Source organism: Brachyhypopomus gauderio, unplaced genomic scaffold, assembly GCF_052324685.1.
Source record: "Brachyhypopomus gauderio isolate BG-103 unplaced genomic scaffold, BGAUD_0.2 sc146, whole genome shotgun sequence".
NCBI lineage: Eukaryota > Metazoa > Chordata > Actinopteri > Gymnotiformes > Hypopomidae > Brachyhypopomus > Brachyhypopomus gauderio.
Window position 1 is genome coordinate 397,591 of NW_027506967.1, and position 25,242 is coordinate 422,832.

At 39.7% G+C, this 25,242-nt stretch overlaps 2 protein-coding genes across 3 annotated transcripts; both read right to left on the minus strand.

The window, feature by feature from the left end:
• Positions 1–3,311: 3,311 nt before the first annotated feature.
• Positions 3,312–5,972, minus strand: LOC143500384 (galactose-specific lectin nattectin-like). The gene is made up of 7 exons (XM_076994500.1): positions 5,954–5,972; positions 5,757–5,817; positions 5,559–5,620; positions 4,702–4,790; positions 4,453–4,587; positions 4,233–4,344; positions 3,312–3,492 (listed from the first exon to the last, which is right to left on the minus strand). Exons 3-7 carry the CDS (start codon positions 5,602–5,604, stop codon positions 3,413–3,415), a joined length of 462 nt encoding a protein of 153 aa, XP_076850615.1. The 5' UTR covers positions 5,605–5,620; positions 5,757–5,817; positions 5,954–5,972; the 3' UTR covers positions 3,312–3,412.
• An 11,590-nt stretch (positions 5,973–17,562) lies between these two features.
• Positions 17,563–22,096, minus strand: LOC143500390 (galactose-specific lectin nattectin-like). 2 transcript variants are annotated; one of them, XM_076994507.1, is made up of 8 exons: positions 22,017–22,096; positions 21,824–21,885; positions 21,409–21,429; positions 21,284–21,304; positions 18,847–18,935; positions 18,598–18,732; positions 18,379–18,490; positions 17,563–17,740 (listed from the first exon to the last, which is right to left on the minus strand). In XM_076994507.1, exons 2-8 carry the CDS (start codon positions 21,867–21,869, stop codon positions 17,661–17,663), a joined length of 504 nt encoding a protein of 167 aa, XP_076850622.1. In that variant the 5' UTR covers positions 21,870–21,885; positions 22,017–22,096; the 3' UTR covers positions 17,563–17,660. The 2 variants fall into 2 exon arrangements, with proteins under 2 accessions (XP_076850622.1, XP_076850623.1); XM_076994508.1 differs by lacking the exon at positions 21,284–21,304.
• Positions 22,097–25,242: the final 3,146 nt, after the last annotated feature.

The window sequence follows — 25,242 nt, forward strand, 5'->3', positions numbered from 1 at the left end:
CCTCCAAAGAATTCATTGTTAAATCCTTCAGATACCAAACCATTAATTACCCATAGTTGATAACTAAATGTTATGGTTCTGGTATAATTAGAATATGAGACTGATTCTAAATTAATGAGACTGATTAATAATTAAGGTAAAACAAATTATATCTACTTTAAAGGATTAGTAGGTGAAACCCCTACAATGTGATAAGATATTTATTCCCATGAAGGTGTTGAACATATTCAGGGTTATGCGCAACCCACTTCAGAAAGTGCAAAGCCTTTTCTTATAATGCTGCATCAGTCTAAAGGACCTGTTTGTGCTCATGGACCAGGTGTCTGTGGGTCAGTGGTCTATCCAGGTTTTCTATTGGACATAAGTGGCAACCCTAATGTATCTGCTTCGTTGGTAAGAACCCTACATACACCTTGTTTATCAATAGCTGCAGAGATAGGCAGGTCAGCTTATAGGTCGTTTCATGTGGGCCTGCGGCTTTGCCCGTCGTATTATTGTAGTATTCTAAGCTATATGAAGGGATGTGAGGGTATATTGGGCCACATCGGTTTGTGTATATGTTGTGACAAATTATTGATTAGATCATGTTTAGCTATTATAAGAGATCATTATGAACTTTATGGTTTAGTACATGTTCATTCTGATTAAGCAGAAGGACTACAATAATGAAGTAGTGTGACTCAGTGTAACCATGTTTAGTTCATATTATGCATGTGTGCTATACTGTGACCCAGGTCAGGGAGAGTGCTGAGGGTAAGAGCACTTTGTTAACTGGTAGTCACTAGGCTACTATACTTGGGTCATTTAGCTTTCTCTGTGTTCAACTGATACATCAGTTGCTTCCGCTAACTCTAGGGAAGTCCATATTAGGAGATACACACGTGGGAGACAAAGTAGCCTGCTGGATGCTTATGTTTGGAACATGCTGTGCTTAAGATAACCTGCTTGATAGAACTGCTGAATTGTGTTGTCTTTGTCCTATTTATATATATTTATATTTTTGTAATAAATTAATCATTTAACCACGTCTGAGTCCTCATCCATTTCTAGAAAATTTCCACAACAATGTTTTGGTCATATTCTTTATGACCATTATACCATTCTTATTACCTACTGGAGTAAAAATGTGTTTTGGGCATAGCCTACTGGGATGTTTCCTGGTTACATCTCAGTCTAGTTAATGTTAGTTAGTACTACCACAGATATAACAGGCCCATTTGGTAGCATGCATGGATCTGCAACATTAGCCAGCATTTTTGTTAATCAATGAACTAATCCCTTCAGCTGAAATGAGTTACCAAATGGTGTATGAGCCCATCAGTGCAGTGGTTTAGCTAGGTACACTACATACCCAAAAGTATGTGGACACCCCTCCTAATGGTTGAGTTCATTAGAATCTAGTTGAAACATTCAATGAGCGTGCCACTTATAACAGTTTGTGAAATGTTTATATATATATATATATATAGAGAGAGAGAGAGAGAGAAATGTTTGTTAGAAATGCTAATGTTCTAACTTGCTGGCTTGTTTGTTGTTTATGATGACATTAGAGATTATGAGTACCGGTATTCATGTAATTATTAGCCTACTAATCTACAGTGTTCTGCATTTCCATGTGTAAAAACAGGCAAAACAACAGGCATATTTATTAGCTAGAGTAGATGGTCACACCAGCACACAGCAGTTACTTCAGCCACTCTGCTTTCCGTTCTACTTTTTAGTGGAAGTAGGACGATTGCCCCCTGGTGGTGGTACTCAGTACAAAAGAAAGTGTCATGAACATATTGTAACAGTGTCACGTAGGGCTACGCCCCCTCTCCCCGCTGTCACTCCAATGTCTGTTCCTCGTGTTTTCTGTTATTCCTTGCCCGTTAGTCCCGCCCCGTCATCATTGTTAGCACCTGTCCCTAGTTTAGTTCCGTGTTCATATAGTCCCTGTATTTCCCCTGTCTGGTTGTCGGTTGTTTTGTCTATCCAGTTGTTCATGCTGTTGGTTGTGCTTCCCTGTTCGCTGTTTGGTCCCGCTCGTGAGTTCGCTTAGTGTTTACCGTCATCCGTGTTCATCTGCCTGTTCTGTGTTTCCCCGTCGTTTTAGTTCCCTGTCTGATTATGCCCGTTATCCTTTCTTGTTCTGGCTGCCCTCCCGGTTTGACCCATGCCTGTCCGTTTAACGTTGGTTTTGGTATTCCCATGAATAAATCTCGCTCTCCTCAGCGTTTGTGTCCGTCTCCTCGCTACGTGGCGCAAGCCACGTTACAAACAGCGGCAGTATATCAGATTATTACTTAAAATTGTTTATCAATAAACAATTAACCCTTTGTCAATAAAACTGCCTCAATTCAATTTAATGTCTGTAGCAGTGTCCATGAACCCTTCAGAATAAATCACTCTCAGAGATCATTCTGGGCTTAGACTAATACTCCAACCCCATGCTGTTTTCCAGCTGTGCCACTAAGGGGCACTAGTGCTCTGTATTGTATGGAGCTTCTTAATAAATTCCATCAGGTTTCCAGCCTTTACATTTGCTGTCTGTTGTTTCTCATATGCTAAATAAACCATAAGGTCTCCCCGTAAACACTCTGGTTTGGACTTTTTATCATGACAGCAATACCACTCAGTGTGGTGAGATATACAGTACTTAACCTTGGAGTCCATAGGATGACTTCTTGCACCTGACATTTTTTTCAGGAGAGAATCACAGAGAGTTTTCCACCTGAACTTCAGAGGTTTCCAAACATACCAGGGTTGTACTGTTGATATGAAATAAGCAGAGCCCTGCGTGAAATAAGATGCAATGACTAGACAGCCATTAAAACAAGATTTGCCTGAAGATCTTATACAAAAGGTGATGATGAATTTTTCTTGATAACTACCAAATGAGTCGAGGCTACAAGTGATCACTTAAGTTATCCTTCAACTCATCTTCTGTAGCATAAATTCCAAGTGCATAGTCCTAATTAAAGCATCAGATACAACATTATATTATTTCCTCTATAGTTTTTGTGATGGGTAAATCAGAAGTGTATGACTTTAGATCTCCCATGTACTGTCAATTTACCATAAAGCATGGATGCTTCATGGAATCTATGGATCTATGGAATCTATCGACCTTGTGGATCTGTGAAAACTAACTGAGCAGGAGCAGGAGTTGAACCATTTAAATAGCACTGCAGCAGGAGACTCTAAGCTGTAATAAATTGTGAATGATAAAGATCAGACTGTGATCTAGCAATGTTCCTGAGGTTGAAAAATGTGGCTTTATTGATGTTTTTAATATGACTCTTAAAGTTCAAAATGAGTAGAAGACACCAGCAGTTTGCTCTTGTTTATTGCATCTTAAGCACAGAACAGTTGCATTTCTGCAGTTCTATAGTTCAACATGTTTTATTTAAGAAACCCAACAGTTAGGTGGTTAGATCCTTGCGTACCGTCGCTTCTTACACACAAATGGATAATTATAGGAACAAATACAGTCATTCATTTTCAGGTCATCTGTGGTAAAGAAATAAATGTAAAAAACATTATTAAATCACTGTAAATCTTAATCCTCATTAATAATGCATTAGATCAGTCAGCATTTCCTGAGAAACCTCATTCAAATGCAGTTCAGGGAACTGGTGTGACCTACAGGGTCCATGAATGGACTTTAGTTTAGTATTTTCTACCCCTAACTCCTTATCCAATTAAAACCTATAATAACACATCTATTAATCTTGTTATATCTTTAAAAAAATAATAGAACATGCATATGCATATACGCATATAAGCATGCATATAAGATGTGATGTCATTAAAATGGTTAGATCAGTTGTTTTAAAATTAGCTTTAGGTTTTGGTGAGTTGATTTAATTGATTGAATTCTAGCACAATTCTGAATTCTTCCACTTCACAGCTCAAACCTGCGTCTGTGTACTACTGTTAGTCCTGGTCCTGGATCAGCAAGGGTTACATTGCATGCAAGGACGTGTATTCAGGATTATTTAGGCCACCCAGAATAACCTATAGTGCCACAACATTCTGGCATCAATAATACACTAAAACAATCAATGCCTTAAATTCAATTTTCCTGCATTTCATTACATTTCGGTGTCAGAAAATGCAAACATTATCCAACACAGTACAAATTCTAAAATTGTTGAAGGTATTTAAACCTGGGTGGGATTTTGTCAAACTTTCTGTGGAGAAAACATTACAGCTATCGTCATAAGCCATAACGAATCAAATACAAATACCTCCAGCATTCATTTGCATGCAGTCTTCATTATTCAAGTAGTTATCAGGCTGATTAGTGCTCCAGTAGTAGAAGTTCATTTCGGTTCCCTCGCTCCAAAACCATTGTCCTTCCTGCACAGAGTAAGGACGTTCAAATTCAGAGGCCTTGATAGGGGAAATTTAATTTATATTTGATAATCTGATTATTAAATTAATACATGAAAATCTGAGAAGGCTTACTTTCACAGCATCATTGCCACCTATCCAGGTTACAAGGAAAGAGCCAGACATTTTTTTGATAAGATTTTGTAAAAACTTGTACTCTGAAATGGTGTGTACTGAAGCCAGGTTGCCCCCATGTCTCAAACAGGTACTCTGGAGTGGGGAAGACACAGACAGACAAAACAAGAAATACAAGATACAGTGATGAGATGAATTGCATGTTGAAAATAAAGTGCTAATGGGCTAGCTGTGTCACTTGCACTGTACCTCAGCTTCAGCCCATGTGACATAGGAACTAAAAAACCTGTAACATCTCTGTCCATACAGAGTCCAGGGATCGGGACAAGAAAGAGTCTCTGAAAATGAAAGAACTTTTGATTATGCTTTTTAAAATGGTATGTGACAAACAAAAAACACTCCTATCCTACTAGTTAAACAATAACAACAACAATAATATTGTTTAATTGTCACGTTACGGTCCCCGACCCCTCCCTTTTGGGCATGTGTTTACGTTGTCTACATCTAGTCGTCTGCGTCTGTGGATCTTTGTGCGTGCGGTTATGTCTTGTGATCATCTTTCTCACCTGTGGCTCGTCTCGTCATCACGTGGGGTTTATGTGGTTTGTCTATTTAATGTGCATTCGCGCAGTGTCCTGTGCTCGACCGTGAGTGAACGGAAGGAATCTGTGCCTCGTCCTTCGCCCCGCACCGCGCGTCACATTAATAATAATAATCAATTATCTTTTCAAAATTCTTTATACAGGAGTTCATTACATCCCGAGATCTCATAACAAAAAAATTTATCTATAGACCTTGTTATGAAAAATTAATTATTAGTAATAATAATTAAAACATTAAAATTAATATATAATTATATTATATAAATTATAATAATAAAGCTAATAAATTATTATAAATTATAATAAATTGCTATCAAACCATAATCCAATATAGACTACTGACTAGCTTACTTAGATGTTAAATAAATGTTCGAATTACCACTATTCTAAAACATGCTTTATAATTCCCATTTATCAAACTAGTTAGATAATCCCACTGTAACAATGTGACGGTGTCACACTACTAGGGAAAATAAAAAAATATTTTATTTTGTTTTATCTTACCAGTGAGTACAAGACAGAGGAGCAGGGCCACCTTCCAGATCGCCATTACTGTGGATCAAAGGCTGAAATGGAAAAGCAAATACTAATAAACTAATCAAATAAATAATTTTTTAAGATAAAAGTCCTCTTTTACTTCTTCTTTTCTTTGTCCTTTTCCCACTATTATTATTATGTTTTAAGATGAAATTATGATGCTACCTGTTGGCAGCTGTGTTTTCTCAACCGTCTTAGCTGGAGAGATCGATGTGGTTGGGTAGCTCTGTAAACATTCATGCCTGGTTGTTTTATACACTATAAAAACAGGATGTGATGCCAAGCTTTTTTTTCTTAGTCATTGATAACATCGGTAATGACATTAACTTAACTTCTAGCTAAAATGATAAAGTGATGCACACCTGTTCATAGGAAAACGCATTTCAATATGAAGGAAGGCCAACATCAACACACACACACACACAGTTGCAGAGTCATTATGATGAGCATGAAGGAGCTATCAGGATGCTGGAGTTTTGCAGATAGTCTTCTTTGGGGCAAGTGTAGCCTACAAATTTATGATAAAATGTCATCACATTTTTTTAAAGCTATTCGGAAAACATTTCAAAATCTCATCAAACAAACATAATGTTTGTGTCAAACAAAACACTGGAGCACTTCATTTTTCCCCTCAAACTTCTGCACTCAATAAAACCATAATGACAAAGTGAAAATTTATTGAAAATAAAAAAACAATAAAATTTCATATACATCACGTGAATTCTTTCCAGATGCTCTGTAACAAGCCCTGAACTGGTTTTACTAATTTCTTCTTATGTATTGTTTGTTTAGTTTCATGTCTAATTGCTTACTATGGTGAAACGTGAAATTACTGTTATGTTGCATTTTTTTTTCTGTATTGTAGGTGAATAGATGTGTGTTGTACTCCACATACAAATGATGCCTTTATCTTCATCAGAATAAGTACTGCAGACAGATGATACAGAGGGAAAACTATATTTTGTTATTATTTCAGCATAAAACTAAATGAAACAAAGCACAAACAAACATAAAAAACAACACGTTCAATAATAATAATAATAATAATAATCTTTATTTGTATAGCACCTTTCATACATACATGCAACTCAAAGTGCTTTACAGTATAAATAAAAGAAACATAAAAAGGAGAAGACAAAAAGAAAATGTTAGAAGAAATTAAAGTAAAATAACATAAAATGTAAAAAAGTAAAGTAAACAATATAATAAAAAAGTAAAGTAAGAAGATAAAAATAAAATATTAAAATTAAAGATAAAAAGAAATAATTTAATAAAGTGACAAATTATAAAATAATAGACTAGAGTTTCTTAACTAAAAGCAGATCTAAACAGGAATGTTTTGAGACTGTTCTTGAAACTATTCAGGGATGAAATGCCTCTGAGCTCTTCAGGAAGAGAATTCCAGAGCTTTGGGCCATAGTGGCTAAAAGCACCCTCGCCAATCTTTAATCGGCATCTAGGAATCACCAGTAGATTACTGTTTGAAGACCTCAGAGACCTGACTGGAACATATCTAACCATCATTTCACTGAGGTAAAGAGGGGCAAGACCATGAAGACATTTAAAAACCATGACTAGAATCTTAAAATCTATCCTAAAGCTGACAGGTAACCAGTGCAGTGAGTGGAGTGCAGGTGTAATATGATCTCCCTTTATCCTGCGGGTCAGAACCCTTGCAGCCGCATTCTGAACTCTCTCAAGCCAGGAGTTATCCTGTATTACCTACACTAGGGCTGAATCCGAAATGCCGTACTTCCCTCCTATTCAGTACGCCAAAGCAGTATGAGGTAACAGGTAGTATGTCCAAGGTTATGAAAAGTGCCCAGTCCCCTACTGAAAGAATGTAGAGCTTTAGCTGTTGAGAAGAACGTACTGCATTGAAATTTAGTGCCTACTGTTTAAGTACGGCATTTCGAATTCAGCCTAAGTCTCTCTGCAAGAGCAGTCTCCTGCTCCAGAACTAGCCCCTCTTTGTAATTACGATCCTTTATACTATCTATTTCTAGCTATATCATTATTTGTTGATGAGTGATGGATGAAAGATGAGACAAACAGCACGAATGTACTTATAGAAAGAACAGCATCAACGTATCGAACAGGAAGTTCTCAGTAAGGAAACTCCTCTGTAAGGAAGGTAGCTATTGGCTGTCCTAAAAGTCGCTAGAAGTTGCTAATAGACGTAATTGCCTATTCAAAAATGGCATGTTTTTGAAGCTGTAAAACACAGGTGTCAAATTCAAGTCACGTGGGCCAGATGTGGCCCACAGCGTCATTTGATGTGGCCCATGAGAGCTGAAAGAGAGAGCTGAAAAAAAAAGTCAAATACGTGCAGTGACCAAAAACTACATCTCCCATGTAGGGGTTTTAGTTATGAGATTTAACTAACCTACCTGCTTGCCTACAATCAAGGATGGAAGTAGGTGCAGAAGAAGGATTAAGGTGCATAAAACTTAAATATCTGACTCCAAATTATAGTTGGTAAGAATCTAAAAGAACTCACTTCTCAAATAGATCAGTGTAGGTTATAGAATATACCTAACCAACTTTATAAAGTACCTTGCTATAAACAATAGCCTGCTTTGTCAGAGGTTTATCATAAACATGCGCAGCAGACGGGATACTTTAGAGGGAATTGGTATTAGCATTGATTTACCTTTTAACTGATATTAATAATGAGCCCATCTGGCCCAGTATAGCTATAATCAAGGAAGACCGTGGCTACACAATTAACCAGATTTTTTCAATATCCAACAAAATACAAAACAATAACATAACCATACTAGATTAAAAAACCACAATACCTAATGGAAACAGAGTTACCAAACGGTGCACGCTGCCTCACTGAGGAGAAGAAGAAGAAAAGCAAGAGCCCTGTGGCGACAGGAGGGATGGTCCTGGACCCAGCCCTGACAAAAACATCACTTCTACTCCTAGAGAGGAAAGATCTGTGTGTTTGACTCTGTAACCTCGGTGCAAACTAAAGTGGTGAAAGTTGGTGGATTACAACCCCAAGATGTGGAACCACTTTCACATCTGTGAACTCTGAGTTGTCAAAATTGCTATATGATTTAGGGAACTAGGATGAGCTCATCTATTGTGAAAGACTCAGACAAACAGTTTTTTGGAGAACATGCAAAAACAGTTTTGAGGGAACAGGCAGAGTTAGGAGAATTCCAACAGAGACGGGGGGGGGGCACACCCAGGTTCATTATAAAATAGAGACAGAAGCGGACTGGTTTAGAGCTACACACTGAGCGACATGAATAGGCTTAGGCTTTTCACTCTTGTGTACTCTCAGAGATCTCTTTATTATTTCTTGATTGTAGCTTTAATAAAAGGTTAAAAGACACAAGACTGGTGACTTTTCTTTTTTGCATAAAACAGACGCGCTGCGCTAGGACGGAAGGAGAGGAAACGCAACAAGGGGTATTAAGGATTATTCGATTTTTATGATCAAGATACATTCAAACATGGTGTCCATCACTAAAGAATGGACATTGCTTCAATCAGATAATTGCCAATGGTGTGGAAGTTAAGGTTAATCAGAAATACAAAGTTCACACACATTTTGAAGGGCCATTGCCAAGTATCACATTGTGAAACATCTGGTGACGTCTTCAGTTCTACAGAGTGTGATGTGGATGCTGGGCCCCTTTGTCCTGGACATGTCCACGTTTCTGGTCCTAAAAATATGTCCCGGTCTTGGTTTCCTTTCATGTTGACATTGAAATAAACAAATGGTGACATGATGTTTACATACATTGACATAAATCACTCTCCTTATGATCGCATTACACCACCTACAATGCAATTAAACAAAGTTTTAGTCTAGCCAGAGTTTGTGTAGAAATGTGTATTACACTCGATTCCCACATGTGAAGTGCACATCTGGTAAAATGGTGTTTAAGCATTGAAAACTGATCTTCAGGAAAGTCTGCATGTGAATGTAACATTCATTTTATTTTTAAAGAACAGCTGAAAGGAGAGGAATAAGATTATCTGGCCATGTTGATGCTGTAAGCAATTGTTATTGGTCCTGTAAGCAAGTGTAATAAATGCATTTGGTAAATGTGTTTGCGTGTGGTGCTACTGACACAGAAAATGAAGACCCAACTCTTTCTGAACACATCCTAGAGTTCATGTACAATGTGATGTAGGAATGAAATGTTTCTATTGTGAAGATATGGAGTGACAATTATGCTATCATTGCTGTTTATTCAGTGATGAACCTGTTTGCTGTCAACTGATCATAATGCACATAGACTCCGTTGAGCTTCAAGGACAAGATTATTGCACTTGTCATTGTCTGACTCATTAAGAAAAAACAGGCCTGGATATTATTGAAGACAGACAACATGTGTAGTGATATAGACCGTCTGAATGAAATATCTGACACCCTTCTAAAAGACCTTACCCCAGAGAGAATGGGGACTGTTTTTCTGCAAGTTGACTGAAATCACTGAACTGTTGAAAGTAACTGCTCTTCTTCTGGCTCTGTCTACGCAGAGCCAGCGGTCAGTCATATGAAGGTTGTTTTGTCTGACAAAATAATTTTTTTGTTTCATTGATGATGCCCAAGCTTGAGGACATTTTGAGGTTTAGATTGTCATGCATTGAGTCCATCACTGACTGAAAAAAGTCAAATATTTAAATAGGAAATTATGAGGTCTAAATGACAATGATGTGGATCATTTCAGTGCCAGATTGAGTCATATCAAGTAAATAAAATGACTATAGATGGATATAAATGGCTATAGGTCTAAGTGCGGTAAATGCAACTCTAATGTCACAGTAATGACCCCCTACCTAAGCAGGTGTAAAGTACACACCAGTATGTGATAAGATATTTATTCCCATGAAGGTGTTGAACATATTCAGGGTTATGCGCAACCCACTTCAGAAAGTGCAAAGCCTTTTCTTATAATGCTGCATCAGTCTAAAGGACCTCTTTTTGCTCATGGACCAGGTGTCTGTGGGTCAGTGGTCTATCCAGGTTTTCTATTGGACATAAGTGGCAACACTGATGTATCTGCTTCGTTGGTAAGAACCCTACATACACCTTGTTTATCGATAGCTGCAGAGATAGGCAGGTCAGCTTATAGGTCGTTTCATGTGGGCCTGCGGCTTTGCCCGTCGTATTATTGTAGTATTCTAAGCTATATGAAGGGATGTGAGGGTATATTGGGCCACATCGGTTTGTGTATATGTTGTGACAAATTATTGATTAGATCATGTTTAGCTATTATAAGAGATCATTATGAACTTTATGGTTTAGTACATGTTCATTCTGATTAAGCAGAAGGACTACAATAATGAAGTAGTGTGACTCAGTGTAACCATGTTTAGTTCATATTATGCATGTGTGCTATACTGTGACCCAGGTCAGGGAGAGTGCTGAGGGTAAGAGCACTTTGTTAACTGGTAGTCACTAGGCTACTATACTTGGGTCATTTAGCTTTCTCTGTGTTCAACTGATACATCAGTTGCTTCCGCTAACTCTAGGGAAGTCCATATTAGGAGATACACACGTGGGAGACAAAGTAGCCTGCTGGACGCTTATGTTTGGAACATGCTGTGCTTAAGATAACCTGCTTGATAGAACTGCTGAATTGTGTTGTCTTTGTCCTATTTATATATATTTATATTTTTGTAATAAATTAATCATTTAACCACGTCTGAGTCCTCATCCATTTCTAGAAAATTTCCACAACAATGTTTTGGTCATATTCTTTATGACCATTATACCATTCTTATTACCTACTGGAGTAAAAATGTGTTTTGGGCATAGCCTACTGGGATGTTTCCTGGTTACATCTCAGTCTAGTTAATGTTAGTTAGTACTACCACAGATATAACAGGCCCATTTGGTAGCATGCATGGATCTGCAACATTAGCCAGCATTTTTGTTAATCAATGAACTAATCCCTTCAGCTGAAATGAGTTACCAAATGGTGTATGAGCCCATCAGTGCAGTGGTTTAGCTAGGTACACTACATACCCAAAAGTATGTGGACACCCCTCCTAATGGTTGAGTTCATTAGAATCTAGTTGAAACATTCAATGAGCGTGCCACTTATAACAGTTTGTGAAATGTTTATATATATAATATATATATATATATATAGAGAGAGAGAGAGAAAGAAATGTTTGTTAGAAATGCTAATGTTCTAACTTGCTGGCTTGTTTGTTGTTTATGATGACATTAGAGATTATGAGTACCGGTATTCATGTAATTATTAGCCTACTAATCTACAGTGTTCTGCATTTCCATGTGTAAAAACAGGCAAAACAACAGGCATATTTATTAGCTAGAGTAGATGGTCACACCAGCACACAGCAGTGACTTCAGCCACTCTGCTTTCCGTTCTACTTTTTAGTGGAAGTAGGACGATTGCCCCCTGGTCGTGGTACTCAGTACAAAAGAAAGTGTCATGAACATATTGTAACAGTGTCACGTAGGGCTACGCCCCCTCTCCCCGCTGTCACTCCAATGTCTGTTCCTCGTGTTTTCTGTTATTCCTTGCCCGTTAGTCCCGCCCCGTCATCATTGTTAGCACCTGTCCCTAGTTTAGTTCCGTGTTCATATAGTCCCTGTATTTCCCCTGTCTGGTTGTCGGTTGTTTTGTCTATCCAGTTGTTCATGCTGTTGGTTGTGCTTCCCTGTTCGCTGTTTGGTCCCGCTCGTGAGTTCGCTTAGTGTTTACCGTCATCCGCGTTCATCTGCCTGTTCTGTGTTTCCCCGTCGTTTTAGTTCCCTGTCTGATTATGCCCGTTATTCTTTCTTGTTCTGGCTGCCCTCCCGGTTTGACCCATGCCTGTCCGTTTAACGTTGGTTTTGGTATTCCCATGAATAAATCTCGCTCTCCTCAGCGTTTGTGTCCGTCTCCTCGCTCCGTGGCGCAAGCCACGTTACAAACAGCGGCAGTATATCAGATTATTACTTAAAATTGTTTATCAATAAACAATTAACCTTTTGTCAATAAAACTGCCTTAATTCAATTTAATGTCTGTAGCAGTGTCCATAAACCCTTCAGAATAAATTACTCTCAGAGGTCATTCTGGGCTTAGACTAATACTCCAACCCCATGCTGTTTTCCAGCTGTGCCACTAAGGGGCACTAGTGCTCTGTATTGTATGGAGCTTCTTAATAAATTCTATCAGGTTTCCAGCCTTTACATTTGCTGTCTGTTGTTTCTCATATGCTAAATAAACCATAAGGTCTCCCCGTAAACACTCTGGTTTGGACTTTTTATCATGACAGCAATACCACTCAGTGTGGTGAGATATACAGTACTTAACCTTGGAGTCCATAGGATGACTTCTTGCACCTGACATTTTTTTCAGGAGATAATCACAGAGAGTTTTCCACCTGAACTTCAGAGGTTTTCAAACATGCCAGGGTTGTACTGTTGATATAAAATAAGCAGAGCCCTGTGTGAAATAATATGCAATGACTAGACGGCCATTAAAACAAGATTTGCCTGAAGATCTTATACAAAAGGTGATGATGAATATATAAATTTTTCTTGATAACTACCAAATGAGTCGAGGCTACAAGTGATCACTTAACCCTTATATGGTCCAAGGGTCTGTGGGACCCATTTTTAAAAAATTAAACTGAGATTCTTTGGTCCTTGACTCATTTTCCGTGAGCAACATAAATCAGAAAATATTTTCAACGACCACCCCCCCGTACACCCCCCTTCACATGTGTATTACATACAAAGACAAAGGGGTGAGATCTGAAAGAAGCATCTTTTCTCTCAGCCCTCATTATCCCTCCCTCCTCTCTGGACCTGTGTGTGTGTGTGTGTGTGTGTGTGTGTGTGTGTGTGTGTTTCACCCAATCATGGGGACATGATGCTATAAATGCTAAAAATGCTATAAAAGATGGCAAAGCGATTCTCAGTTCAGACTGCCTTACAGCTGATATTGGAAGAGACAGAGGATGTTGATGGTGATTCAGAAGAAGAAATTTCAGGATCACATTTCTGAAATACAGAGGTGGGTAGAGTATTCAACAATTTTACTCAAGTAAAAGTACAGTTACTTGAACCAAATGTTACTCAAGTAAAAGTAAATGTATGCATCCCAAAAATTTACTTGAGTAAAAGTAAAAAAGTACTTTGATTAAAAGCTACTCAAGTAGTGAGTAAATGCATGAGTACTGTCTCGTGTCAGTAAATTACATCATGGGAAATTGAATTACGGGAAACAATGACTTTTAATGATAAAAATAATTTATTATAATTAAATATTATATATATAAATTATTTATTATAAATAATGTGTATTTTTGTTTGTTCCTAATTATTAGGCCTGTGTAACTTTAATGTGTTCCACAAAGGCACTAACTGATGAGACTGTCAGCCAATACGTGTAGCTACAACTTGACACCAACTGAATCAATTTGTAGCAGACTTAATCATCCTATATTGCTAGTGTGTACAATCAGTGTGAGAACTGGTTTTTAGTATTGCACTGCGTTACATTTAATAATTACATCATACAAACGTTATGCCTCAGAGATATAGCATTACACAAAATTATACATACAGCAAACTTATCGCATTGTGTTTCCTCATATTTGATGTTGAGTTCTTGTAGGCTGAAATGTCCACACGTTTGCAAACACAATTGGCAGCGCCAAGGTTGCAAACTCTCACGCATTGAGCGTGAGACACACGCATTTGACTGTCTTCACACGCTTACACGCCACACATCCGATTTCTCACGCCGAAAAAAATCTAGTTTATTTACCTCTGATCCATATCTATGATTAGTTGAGTTAGATGAGTTACTAGTTCGCTCTGGCGCCAACCACTGACAATCGATCGATCGCGATATAATACTTAATTTGTGTCCATTTTACACCCCCCCCCCCCCCCCCCCGTCAACAATTTACGTTCACCACCCAAACCTCCACCCCCCCCACCCTGGTTTAAATCTCACTAAAAGTGATCTTGAAAACTTGGCAACCCTGCAGCGCATTATACAGCTGTCCTTTTACACGTTTGTAATGTAAACATTGGCTGTATGAGGTCAGGGATGCTCGGGAGGTTTTTCTGTCACTTTCTTGCTACGGTGGAGAAAGTTTGCGTATGTGATCACGTGATTGACCGGCTTCATTTGATTGGTCACTCGTACTCGGGTGACGAACGTTGGTCAGTCTTCTCATAGGCCCTTTTCACACTTCCGCATTTTTTCTTCCGGAAGCTCTCGTTGCAGGGTAAAGTTACTTCCGTTACACATTAAACAATGGCAGAGTCCAATAACAAGAGCTTTTGCAGTGCACCAGGGTGCTCGATCTCGAAGCAAAAACAGTCGTATCTCAGTTTCTATGGTTTTCCGGCTGACGACGAGCAGAAAAGAAAATGGGTTTGTGCAATTAGGAGGGATGAAGGGGAAAACTTTGTGATACGGAGCATCTTTGTGTGTAGCCAGCATTTCACTGCTGCAGACTACATAGCAGGAAGCTCGCGGCTAAAAGTTGGTGCTGTTCCCTGTTACTGTTCCCAGTACTGTTACTGTCCCCAGTACTGTTACTGTTCCCAGTACTGTTACTGTTCCCAGCCGGTTTCAGTGGAACAGTTGCTGTCCGCGTTTGAAAGATCAAGCTCTCGGCTGGGAGTACACGTACGTCCGCTAGCATCTAGCTGTTACCCGCTAGCATCTAGCCCCGGTTCGCTAGCTTCTAGCTCCGGTTCACTAGCATCTAGCCCCGGTCCGCTAGCTTTTAGCTCCGGTTCGCTAGCTTTTAGCTCCGGTTCGCTAGCTTTTAGCTCCGGTTCGCTAGCTTCTAGCCGTCATCCGATAGCTTCTAGCCCCGGTTCGCTAGCTTCTAACCCCGGTTCGCTAGCTTCTAGCCCCGGTTCGCTAGCTTCTAGCCGTGATCCGATAGCTTCTAGCCGTGATCCGATAGCTTCTAGCCGTGATCCGATAGCTTCTAGCTCCGGTTCGCTAGCATCTAGCCCCGGTTCGCTAGCATCTAGCCCCGGTTCGCTAGCTTCTAGCCCCGGTTCGCTAGCTTCTAGCCGTGATCCGATAGCTTCTAGCCCCGATCCGATAGCTTCTAGCCCCGGATCGCTAGCTTCTAGCCGTGATCCGATAGCATCTAGCTAGAAAAGAGCAAGCTCTCGGCTGGCAGTACACCACGACATCTACTAGTCGAGAGTTTGCTCTTTCAAATGCGGACAGCAACTGTTCCACTGAAACGGCTCTGAAACTAGTTGTGATCCGCTAGCATCCAGCTCTGCTCGGTAGCATCCAGCTCTGACCATCACTTTGCTGTCGACTATATTGGACACTGAATAAACAATAACACGTAATAACTTGGTGTGTGTCATGAACTTTATTGATACTGATGTAAACCAAACAATCAATAGCTGACGTCCCTTGGCTTGCTAAAGCTGGGCGTACACTGTACGATATTTTAAATCATGTGCTTAGCTCCAGCTCAAACTACGACTAAATCGCAGGGAGAGTCGGCTCGTGGAGCTGCTTCAACAGTGCGATACTCTCACGAGGAGCGATTTGAATTTCAAACATGTTTGATATTCTTGCGACGCTGCGATTTCTGATCGGGAGTTGGTCGTGAGGTGTGAATCGCTCCTCGTTTACCTGTGTAAACTATACGATGCACGACACGCGATTGAGCCGAAACTCAGCCCGATCGCAAAAATAGTCGCACGAGTGAAAAATCGGCTGAAAATGGGCCAAAAATCGCACAGTGTACGCCCAGCTTAACCTAGCTAGATATTGTTAACTAAAGCTGTCAGTATCATTTGTAATATTATAATATATATCATAATAATAAAGACTGTTTTACCACTCCGTAGGATGACTAATGGAACCAGCTATACCTTAAATAATAGTTACCTAGCTAGTGCTAGCTGGTGTTAGCTTACCCTGGTATAAGTGAATAAATTATTCTACAAACAATTTGTAGCCTCTATTTAACTTGGAACCGTTCGTTGTTGAATGTTCTCCAACGATACTGGAAACGTATTTAAAATTCAGTCTCGGCAGCGACGACAGGGATGAAGTAAACACACGCTCCATGCTGAGGTGAATTGACAACAACTATCTTCTGCGAGTACCGGAACTTGTTTTACCCGGCGGTGACGTATTTCCGTTTTGTTGTGAAAAGGGCCTATTGAAAAGACGAACTATCTTTCATATTAAAACTACTCCTACAAGTAAATTTTTTGTCCAAAAAGCTACTTGAGTAAATGTAACGCGTTCCTACCCACCTCTGCTGAAATATCAGAGTCTGATAGTGATAATGAAAAGGAGGATGAGCTGCAGCCAGCTCCGTTAGCACCAGCTCGTGAGCAGCTAGCCATAGGACCAGCCTGTCAGCCAGCATGTTTTATGATTCATTTCCTTATTGTGTTACATTTTAATAAAAAAGTAACTAATAAATAAATAAGAGAGCAAACTAATTTAACATATGTATTGTTTATTGTACTTGCAATTGGGCTAAATCTACTGATTATTTTAACAAAAATTGCAATGGGTCCACCACACCCAGCCAGACCCCAAAGGTGATACCAGGGTTAAGTTATCCTTCAACTCATCTTCTGTAGCATAAATTCCAAGTGCATAGTCATCAGATACAACATTATAATGCACTATTTCCTCTATAGTCTTTGTGATGGGTAAATCAGAAGTGTATGACTTCAGATCTCCCATGTACTGTCAATTTACCATAAAGCATGGATGCTTCATGGAATCTATGGATCTATGGAATCTATGGACCTTGGGAATCTGTGGATCTGTGGAAACTAACTGAGCAGGAGCAGGAGTTGAACCATTTAAATAGCACTGAAGCAGGAGACTCTAAGCTGTAATAAATTGTGAATGATAAAGATCAGACTGTGATCTAGCAATGTTCCTGAGGTTGAAAAATGTGGCTTTATTGATGTTTTTAATATGACTCTTAAAGTTCAAAATGAGTAGAAGACACCAGCAGTTTGCTCTTGTTTATTGCATCTTTAGCACAGAACAGTTGCATTTCTGCAGTTCTATAGTTCAACATGTTTTATTTAAGAAACCCAAGTTAGGTGGTTAGATCCTTGCGTTCCGTCGCTTCTTACACACAAATGGAAAATGATTGGAACAAATACTGTCGTTCATTTTCAGCTTTTCTGTGGTAAAGAAATAAATGTAAAAAGCATTATCAAATCACTGTAAATCTTAATCCTCATTAATAATGCATTAGATCAGTCAGCATTTCCTGAGAAACCTCATTCAAATGCAGTTCAGGGAACTGGTGTGACCTACAGGGTCCATGAATGGAATTTAGTTTAGTATTTCCTAACCCCTAACTCCTTATCCAATTAAAACCTATAATAACACATCTAATCTTGTTACATATTTAAAAAAAAATAGAACATGCTTAATGCATATAAGATGTGATGTCATTAAAATGGTAAGGTCAGTTGTTTTAAAATTAGCTTTAAGTTTTGATGAGGTGATTAGCATTTGGTCCTGGATTAGCAAGGGTTACATTGCATTCAAGGACATGCATTCAGGATTATTTAGGCCACCCAGGATATAGTGCCACAACAATCTGGCATCAATAATACACTAAAACATTCAATGCCTTAAATACAATTTTCCTGGATTTCATTAATTTCGGTGTCAGAAAATGCAAACATTTCCAACACAGTACAAATTCTAAAATTGTTAAAGGTATTTAAGCCTGGGTGGGATTTTGTGGAACTTTCTGTGGAGAAAACATTACAGCTAATGTCATAAATCATAACGAATCAAACACAAATACCTCCAGCATTCATTTGCATGCAGTTTTCATTATTCAAATAGTTATCAGGCTGCTGAGAAGCCCAAAAGTAGAAGTTCCCTTCGGTTCCATCACTCCAAAACCATTGTCCTTCCTGCACAGAGGAAGGATATTCAAGTCAGGGGCCTTCATAGGGGAAATTTAATTTATAATTGATAATCTGATTATTAAATTAATCCATGAAAATCTGAGATGGCTTACTTTCACAGCATCATAGCCACCTATCCAGGTTTGAAGGAAAGAGCCAGACATTTTTTTGATAAGATTTTGTAAAAACTTGTACTCTGAAATGGTGTGTACTGAAGCCAGGTTGCCCCCATGTCTCAAACAGGTACTCTGGAGTGGGGAAGACACAGACAGACAAAACAAGAAATACAAGATACGGTGATGAGATGAATTGCATGTTGAAAATAAAGTGCTAATGGGCTAGCTGTGTCACTTGCACTGTACCTCAGCTTCAGCCCATGTGACATAGGAACTAAAAAACCTGTAACATCTCTGTCCATACAGAGTCCAGGGATAGGGACAAGAAAGAGTCTCTGAAAATAAAAGAACTTTTGATTATGCTTTTTAAAATGGTATGTGACAAACAAAAAACACTCCTATCCTACTAGTTAAACAATAACAACAACAATAATATTGTTTAATTGTCACGTTACGGTCCCCGACCCCTCCCTTTTGGGCATGTGTTTACGTTGTCTACATCTAGTCGTCTGCGTCTGTGGATCTTTGTGCGTGCGGTTATGTCTTGTGATCATCTTTCTCACCTGTGGCTCGTCTCGTCATCACGTGGGGTTTATGTGGTTTGTCTATTTAATGTGCATTCGCGCAGTGTCCTGTGCTCGACCGTGAGTGAACGGAAGGAATCTGTGCCTCGTCCTTCGCCCCGCACCGCGCGTCACATTAATAATAATAATCAATTATCTTTTCAGAATTCTGTATACAGGAGTTCATTACATCCCGAGATCTCATAACAAAAAAAATTATCTATAGACCTTGGTATGGAAAATTAATTATTAGTAATAATAATTAAAAAATTAAAATTAATATATAATTATATTATATAAATTATAATAATAATATAATTATATATATTAATACATGTCACGTTGAGGACCCCGTCTGCGTCTGTGGAACTCCGTGGTTGTGGTTGTGTCCTGTGATAATCCGTCTCACCTGTGGCCCGTCTCGTAATCACGTGGGGATTGTGGTTCGTCTATTTAATGTGCGCTCGCGCAGTGTCCTGTGCTCGTCGTTGTCTAATGTTTACACGTTCTGTGTGGAGTCTATGTTTCTCGTGCGCTATTGCGCAATCTCTGTTAAGAATAAAAGTGACGTTCGCTAAAAAGGAGGATTCTGTGTCTCGTCCTTCGTCCCTCGTCAAACGTCACAGAACGACGAGCCGTCCGAGACACCAACAATGCCAGGCTACAAGACCTGGCCAAAGAAAGGCAAGAAGCCCAGCAAGCGGCATCACCGTGCCTCTTCCTCTCCCCCCCCACCGCGGCTCCACGCCGACTCTGGCGCAGTTGGAGCGGGACCCAGGTTGCTCCTACTTGCTGTGTGCGGCTCTGGAGACCGCTATTCCCGAGTTGGCGGAAGAGTACCGCCAGACAGCGGTACGGGTGTGGCGGGAGAGACACCCCTCACCGTCCCGGGAACTCTCGCCCCTGCGGGTGGGCGTCCACGAGCTGGAGGAGGAGCCCCCCTATCGTGAGGAGAGACGAGAGGAGGACTCCTCCCCGCACCACGAGACCGGGCCCACGGTGGAACAGCTGGAGCAGGTCCCAGTGTGCGCTGCTCAGCTGTCCGTGGCTCATGGGTGTCCGGACCCTGAGACGGCGGAATTGTTCCGTGAGGGCGAGGTAAGGATATGGAGACGTATCCACCGCCCGTCTCCTTCCCGCGCTCCCTCACCTCTGAGTGTGGGTGCCTGTATTATCGGTGCCACCAAGTCCACCCCAGAGAGCGAGTTCGGGGAGGAGGACTCTGAGGAGGGGGAGGAAGAGGAGGAGGTCTACGCTCCATCGGTGTGTGACGCCTCCACCGTGGACTACGGTGGGGAGGAAGAATCGGAGGAAGAGGACTACCTCCCTCCGCCCGTGTGCCCCTCTCACACCGCAGAGGACGATGGGGAGGAGGAAAACGAGGATTACCCTCCGTTAGAGGGCTCCTACACCGCGGAGGAAGAGGAGAGCCCTCCCCCCTCGGAGTTGTCTGCGGAGACCGTGAAAGGGAGGTGGACTCCATCCTCCGATCGCTCCGGCGAGAGTGCAATGGACTACTCTCCGGGTGGCAGTCCGTAGCAGTCCATGGAGTGGAGCCGGAGAGAAGAGGAGGAGATGGACACTGAGGAAGACCTCCCATGCGGGCCGCTCGGGGCGTCTGCCAGCCACACTGCCCCTGACGCATACGCCAGCCGCGCTGCACCTGGCGCATCCGCCAGTCGCACTGCACCCAGTGGAGGCTTCGCAGCAAAAGCTGGAGGAGGACCGTTCACCGCGACACCTGCAGCTCCCGACCTCTCTCTCACCCCGGGACGGGTAGTGCTCTTGGAGGGGACGTCTGTCACGTTGAAGACCTGTGGCCCATCTAGTAATCACGTGGGGATTATGTGGTTTGTCTATTTAATGTGCGCTCGCGCAGTGTCCTGTGCTCGTCGTTGTCTAATGTTTACACGTTCTGTGTGGAGTCTATGTTTTTCGTGCGCTATTGCGCAATCTCTGTTAAGAATAAAAGTGACGTTCGCTAAAAAGGAGGATTCTGTGTCTCGTCCTTCGTCTCTCGCCGAACGTCACAATACAATTGTATTATATAAATAATACAATTATGCACACATACACACACACAGACACACACACTGAACTATGAACGATATAAATTTTACCTTGGGATATTTCTGTTCCTCCTACAAATATGCAAATACATTTAATACAATTAATTGTATATAAATAATACAATTGCAGACACAAACACACACACACACTAAACTATGAACAATATAATTTTTACCTTGGGATATTGCTGTTCCTCCTGCAAATATGCAAATACATATAAATGTATTTTTTCATTTTTTTATTTGGCTCTATAAGCCAAAGGGAGAGATAAGGCACCATACAATACAAGCATTATTAAGCACAGGTTGCATTAATAAAGTTCCCTTTATACAAAACTGTAGTGGTTGTGTGAACTACAATTGTGTCAGTCTGACAACATGCAGACTTGGGAAATTGCTATCAAACCATAATCCAATATAGACTACTGACTAGCTTACTTAGATGTTAAATAAATGTTCGAATTACCACTATTCTAAAACATGCTTTATAATTCCCATTTATCAAACTAGTTAGATAATCTCACTGTAACAATGTGACGGTGTCACACTACTAGAGAAAATAAAAAAATATTTTATTTTGTTTTATCTTACCAGTGAGTACAAGACAGAGGAGCAGGGCCACCTTCCAGATCGCCATTACTGTGGATCAAAGGCTGAAATGGAAAAACAAATACTAATAAACTAATCAAATAAATAATTTTTAAAGATAAAATTTTTGCTTCTTCTTTTATTTGTCCTTTTCCCACTATTATTATTATGTTTTAAGATGAAATTATGATGCTACCTGTTGGCAGCTGTGTTTTCTCAACCGTCTTAGCTGGAGAGATCGATGTGGTTGGGTAGCTCTGTAAACATTCATGCCTGGTTGTTTTATACACTATAAAAACAGGATGTGATGCCAAGCTTTTTTTTCTTAGTCATTGATAACATCGGTAATGACATTAACTTAACTTCTAGCTAAAATGATAAAGTGATGCACACCTGTTCATAGGAAAACGCATTTTAATACGAAGGAAGGCCAACATCAACACACACACACACACACAGTTGCAGAGTCATTATGATGAGCATGAAGGAGCTATCAGGATGCTGGAGTTTTGCAGATAGTCTTCTTTGGGGCAAGTGTAGCCTACAAATTTATGATAAAATGTCATCTCATTGTTTAAAAGCTATTCGGAAAACATTTCAAAATCTCATCAAACAAACAATGTTTGTGTCAAACAAAACACTGGAGCACTTCATTTTTCCCCTCAAACTTCTGCACTCAATAAAACCATAATGACAAAGTGAAAATGTTTGTTTGAATTTTAGCAAATTTATTGAAAATAAAAAAACAATAAAATCTCATATACATCACGTGAATTCTTTCCAGATGCTCTGTAACAAGCCCTGAACTGGTTTTACTAATTTCTTCTTATGTATTGTTTGTTTAGTTTCATGTCTACTTGCTTACTATGGTGAAACTTGAAATTACTGTTATGTTGCATTTTTTTCTGTATTGTAGGTGAATAGATGTGTGTTGTACTCCACATACAAATGATGCCTTTATCTTCATCAGAATAAGTACTGCAGACAGATGATACAGAGTGAAAACTATATTTTATTATTATTTCAGCATAAAACTAAATGAAACAAAGCACAAACAAACATAAAAAACAACACGTTCAATAATAATAATAATAATAATAATAATAATAATAATCTTTATTTGTATAGCACCTTTCATACATACATGCAACTCAAAGTGCTTTACAGTATAAATAAAAGAAACATAAAAAGGAGAAGACAAAAAGAAAATGTTAGAAGAAATTAAAGTAAAATAACATAAAATGTAAAAAAGTAAAGTAAACAATATAATAAAAAAGTAAAGTAAGAAGATAAAAATAAAATATTAAAATTAAAGATAAAAAGAAATAATTTAATAAAGTGACAAATTATAAAATAATAGACTAGAGTTTCTTAACTAAAAGCAGATCTAAACAGGAATGTTTTGAGACTGTTCTTGAAACTATTCAGGGATGAAATGCCTCTGAGCTCTTCAGGAAGAGAATTCCAGAGCTTTGGGCCATAGTGGCTAAAAGCACCCTCGCCAATCTTTAATCGGCATCTAGGAATCACCAGTAGATTACTGTTTGAAGACCTCAGAGACCTGACTGGAACATATCTAACCATCATTTCACTGAGGTAAAGAGGGGCAAGACCATGAAGACATTTAAAAACCATGACTAGAATCTTAAAATCTATCCTAAAGCTGACAGGTAACCAGTGCAGTGAGTGGAGTGCAGGTGTAATATGATCTCCCTTTATCCTGCGGGTCAGAACCCTTGCAGCCGCATTCTGAACTCTCTCAAGCCAGGAGTTATCCTGTATTACCTACACTAGGGCTGAATCCGAAATGCCGTACTTCCCTCCTATTCAGTACGCCAAAGCAGTATGAGGTAACAGGTAGTATGTCCAAGGTTATGAAAAGTGCCCAGTCCCCTACTGAAAGAATGTAGAGCTTTAGCTGTTGAGAAGAACGTACTGCATTGAAATTTAGTGCCTACTGTTTAAGTACGGCATTTCGAATTCAGCCTAAGTCTCTCTGCAAGAGCAGTCTCCTGCTCCAGAACTAGCCCCTCTTTGTAATTACGATCCTTTATACTATCTATTTCTAGCTATATCATTATTTGTTGATGAGTGATGGATGAAAGATGAGACAAACAGCACGAATGTACTTATAGAAAGAACAGCATCAACGTATCGAACAGGAAGTTCTCAGTAAGGAAACTCCTCTGTAAGGAAGGTAGCTATTGGCTGTCCTAAAAGTCGCTAGAAGTTGCTAATAGACGTAATTGCCTATTCAAAAATGGCATGTTTTTGAAGCTGTAAAACACAGGTGTCAAATTCAAGTCACGTGGGCCAGATGTGGCCCACAGCGTCATTTGATGTGGCCCATGAGAGCTGAAAGAGAGAGCTGAAAAAAAAAGTCAAATACGTGCAGTGACCAAAAACTACATCTCCCATGTAGGGGTTTTAGTTATGAGATTTAACTAACCTACCTGCTTGCCTACAATCAAGGATGGAAGTAGGTGCAGAAGAAGGATTAAGGTGCATAAAACTTAAATATCTGACTCCAAATTATAGTTGGTAAGAATCTAAAAGAACTCACTTCTCAAATAGATCAGTGTAGGTTATAGAATATACCTAACCAACTTTATAAAGTACCTTGCTATAAACAATAGCCTGCTTTGTCAGAGGTTTATCATAAACATGCGCAGCAGACGGGATACTTTAGAGGGAATTGGTATTAGCATTGATTTACCTTTTAACTGATATTAATAATGAGCCCATCTGGCCCAGTATAGCTATAATCAAGGAAGACCGTGGCTACACAATTAACCAGATTTTTTCAATATCCAACAAAATACAAAACAATAACATAACCATACTAGATTAAATAACCACAATACCTAATGGAAACAGAGTTACCAAACGGTGCACGCTGCCTCACTGAGGAGAAGAAGAAGAAAAGCAAGAGCCCTGTGGCGACAGGAGGGATGGTCCTGGACCCAGCCCTGACAAAAACATCACTTCTACTCTTAGAGAGGAAAGATCTGTGTTTGACTCTGTAACCTCGGTGCAACCCCAAGTGGTGAAAGTTGGTGGATTACAACCCCAAGATGTGGAACCACTTTCACATCTGTGAACTCTGAGTTGTTAAAATTGCTATATGATTTAGGGAACTAGGATGAGCTCATCTATTGTGAAAGACTCAGACAAACAGTTTTTTGGAGAACATGCAAAAACAGTTTTGAGGGAACAGGCAGAGTTAGGAGAATTCCAACAGAGACGGGGGGGGGGGGGGGGGGGGGCACACCCAGGTTCATTATAAAATAGAGACAGAAGCGGACTGGTTTAGAGCTACACACTGAGCGACATGAATAGGCTTAGGCTTTTCACTCTTGTGTACTCTCAGAGATCTCTTTATTATTTCTTGATTGTAGCTTTAATAAAAGGTTAAAAGACAC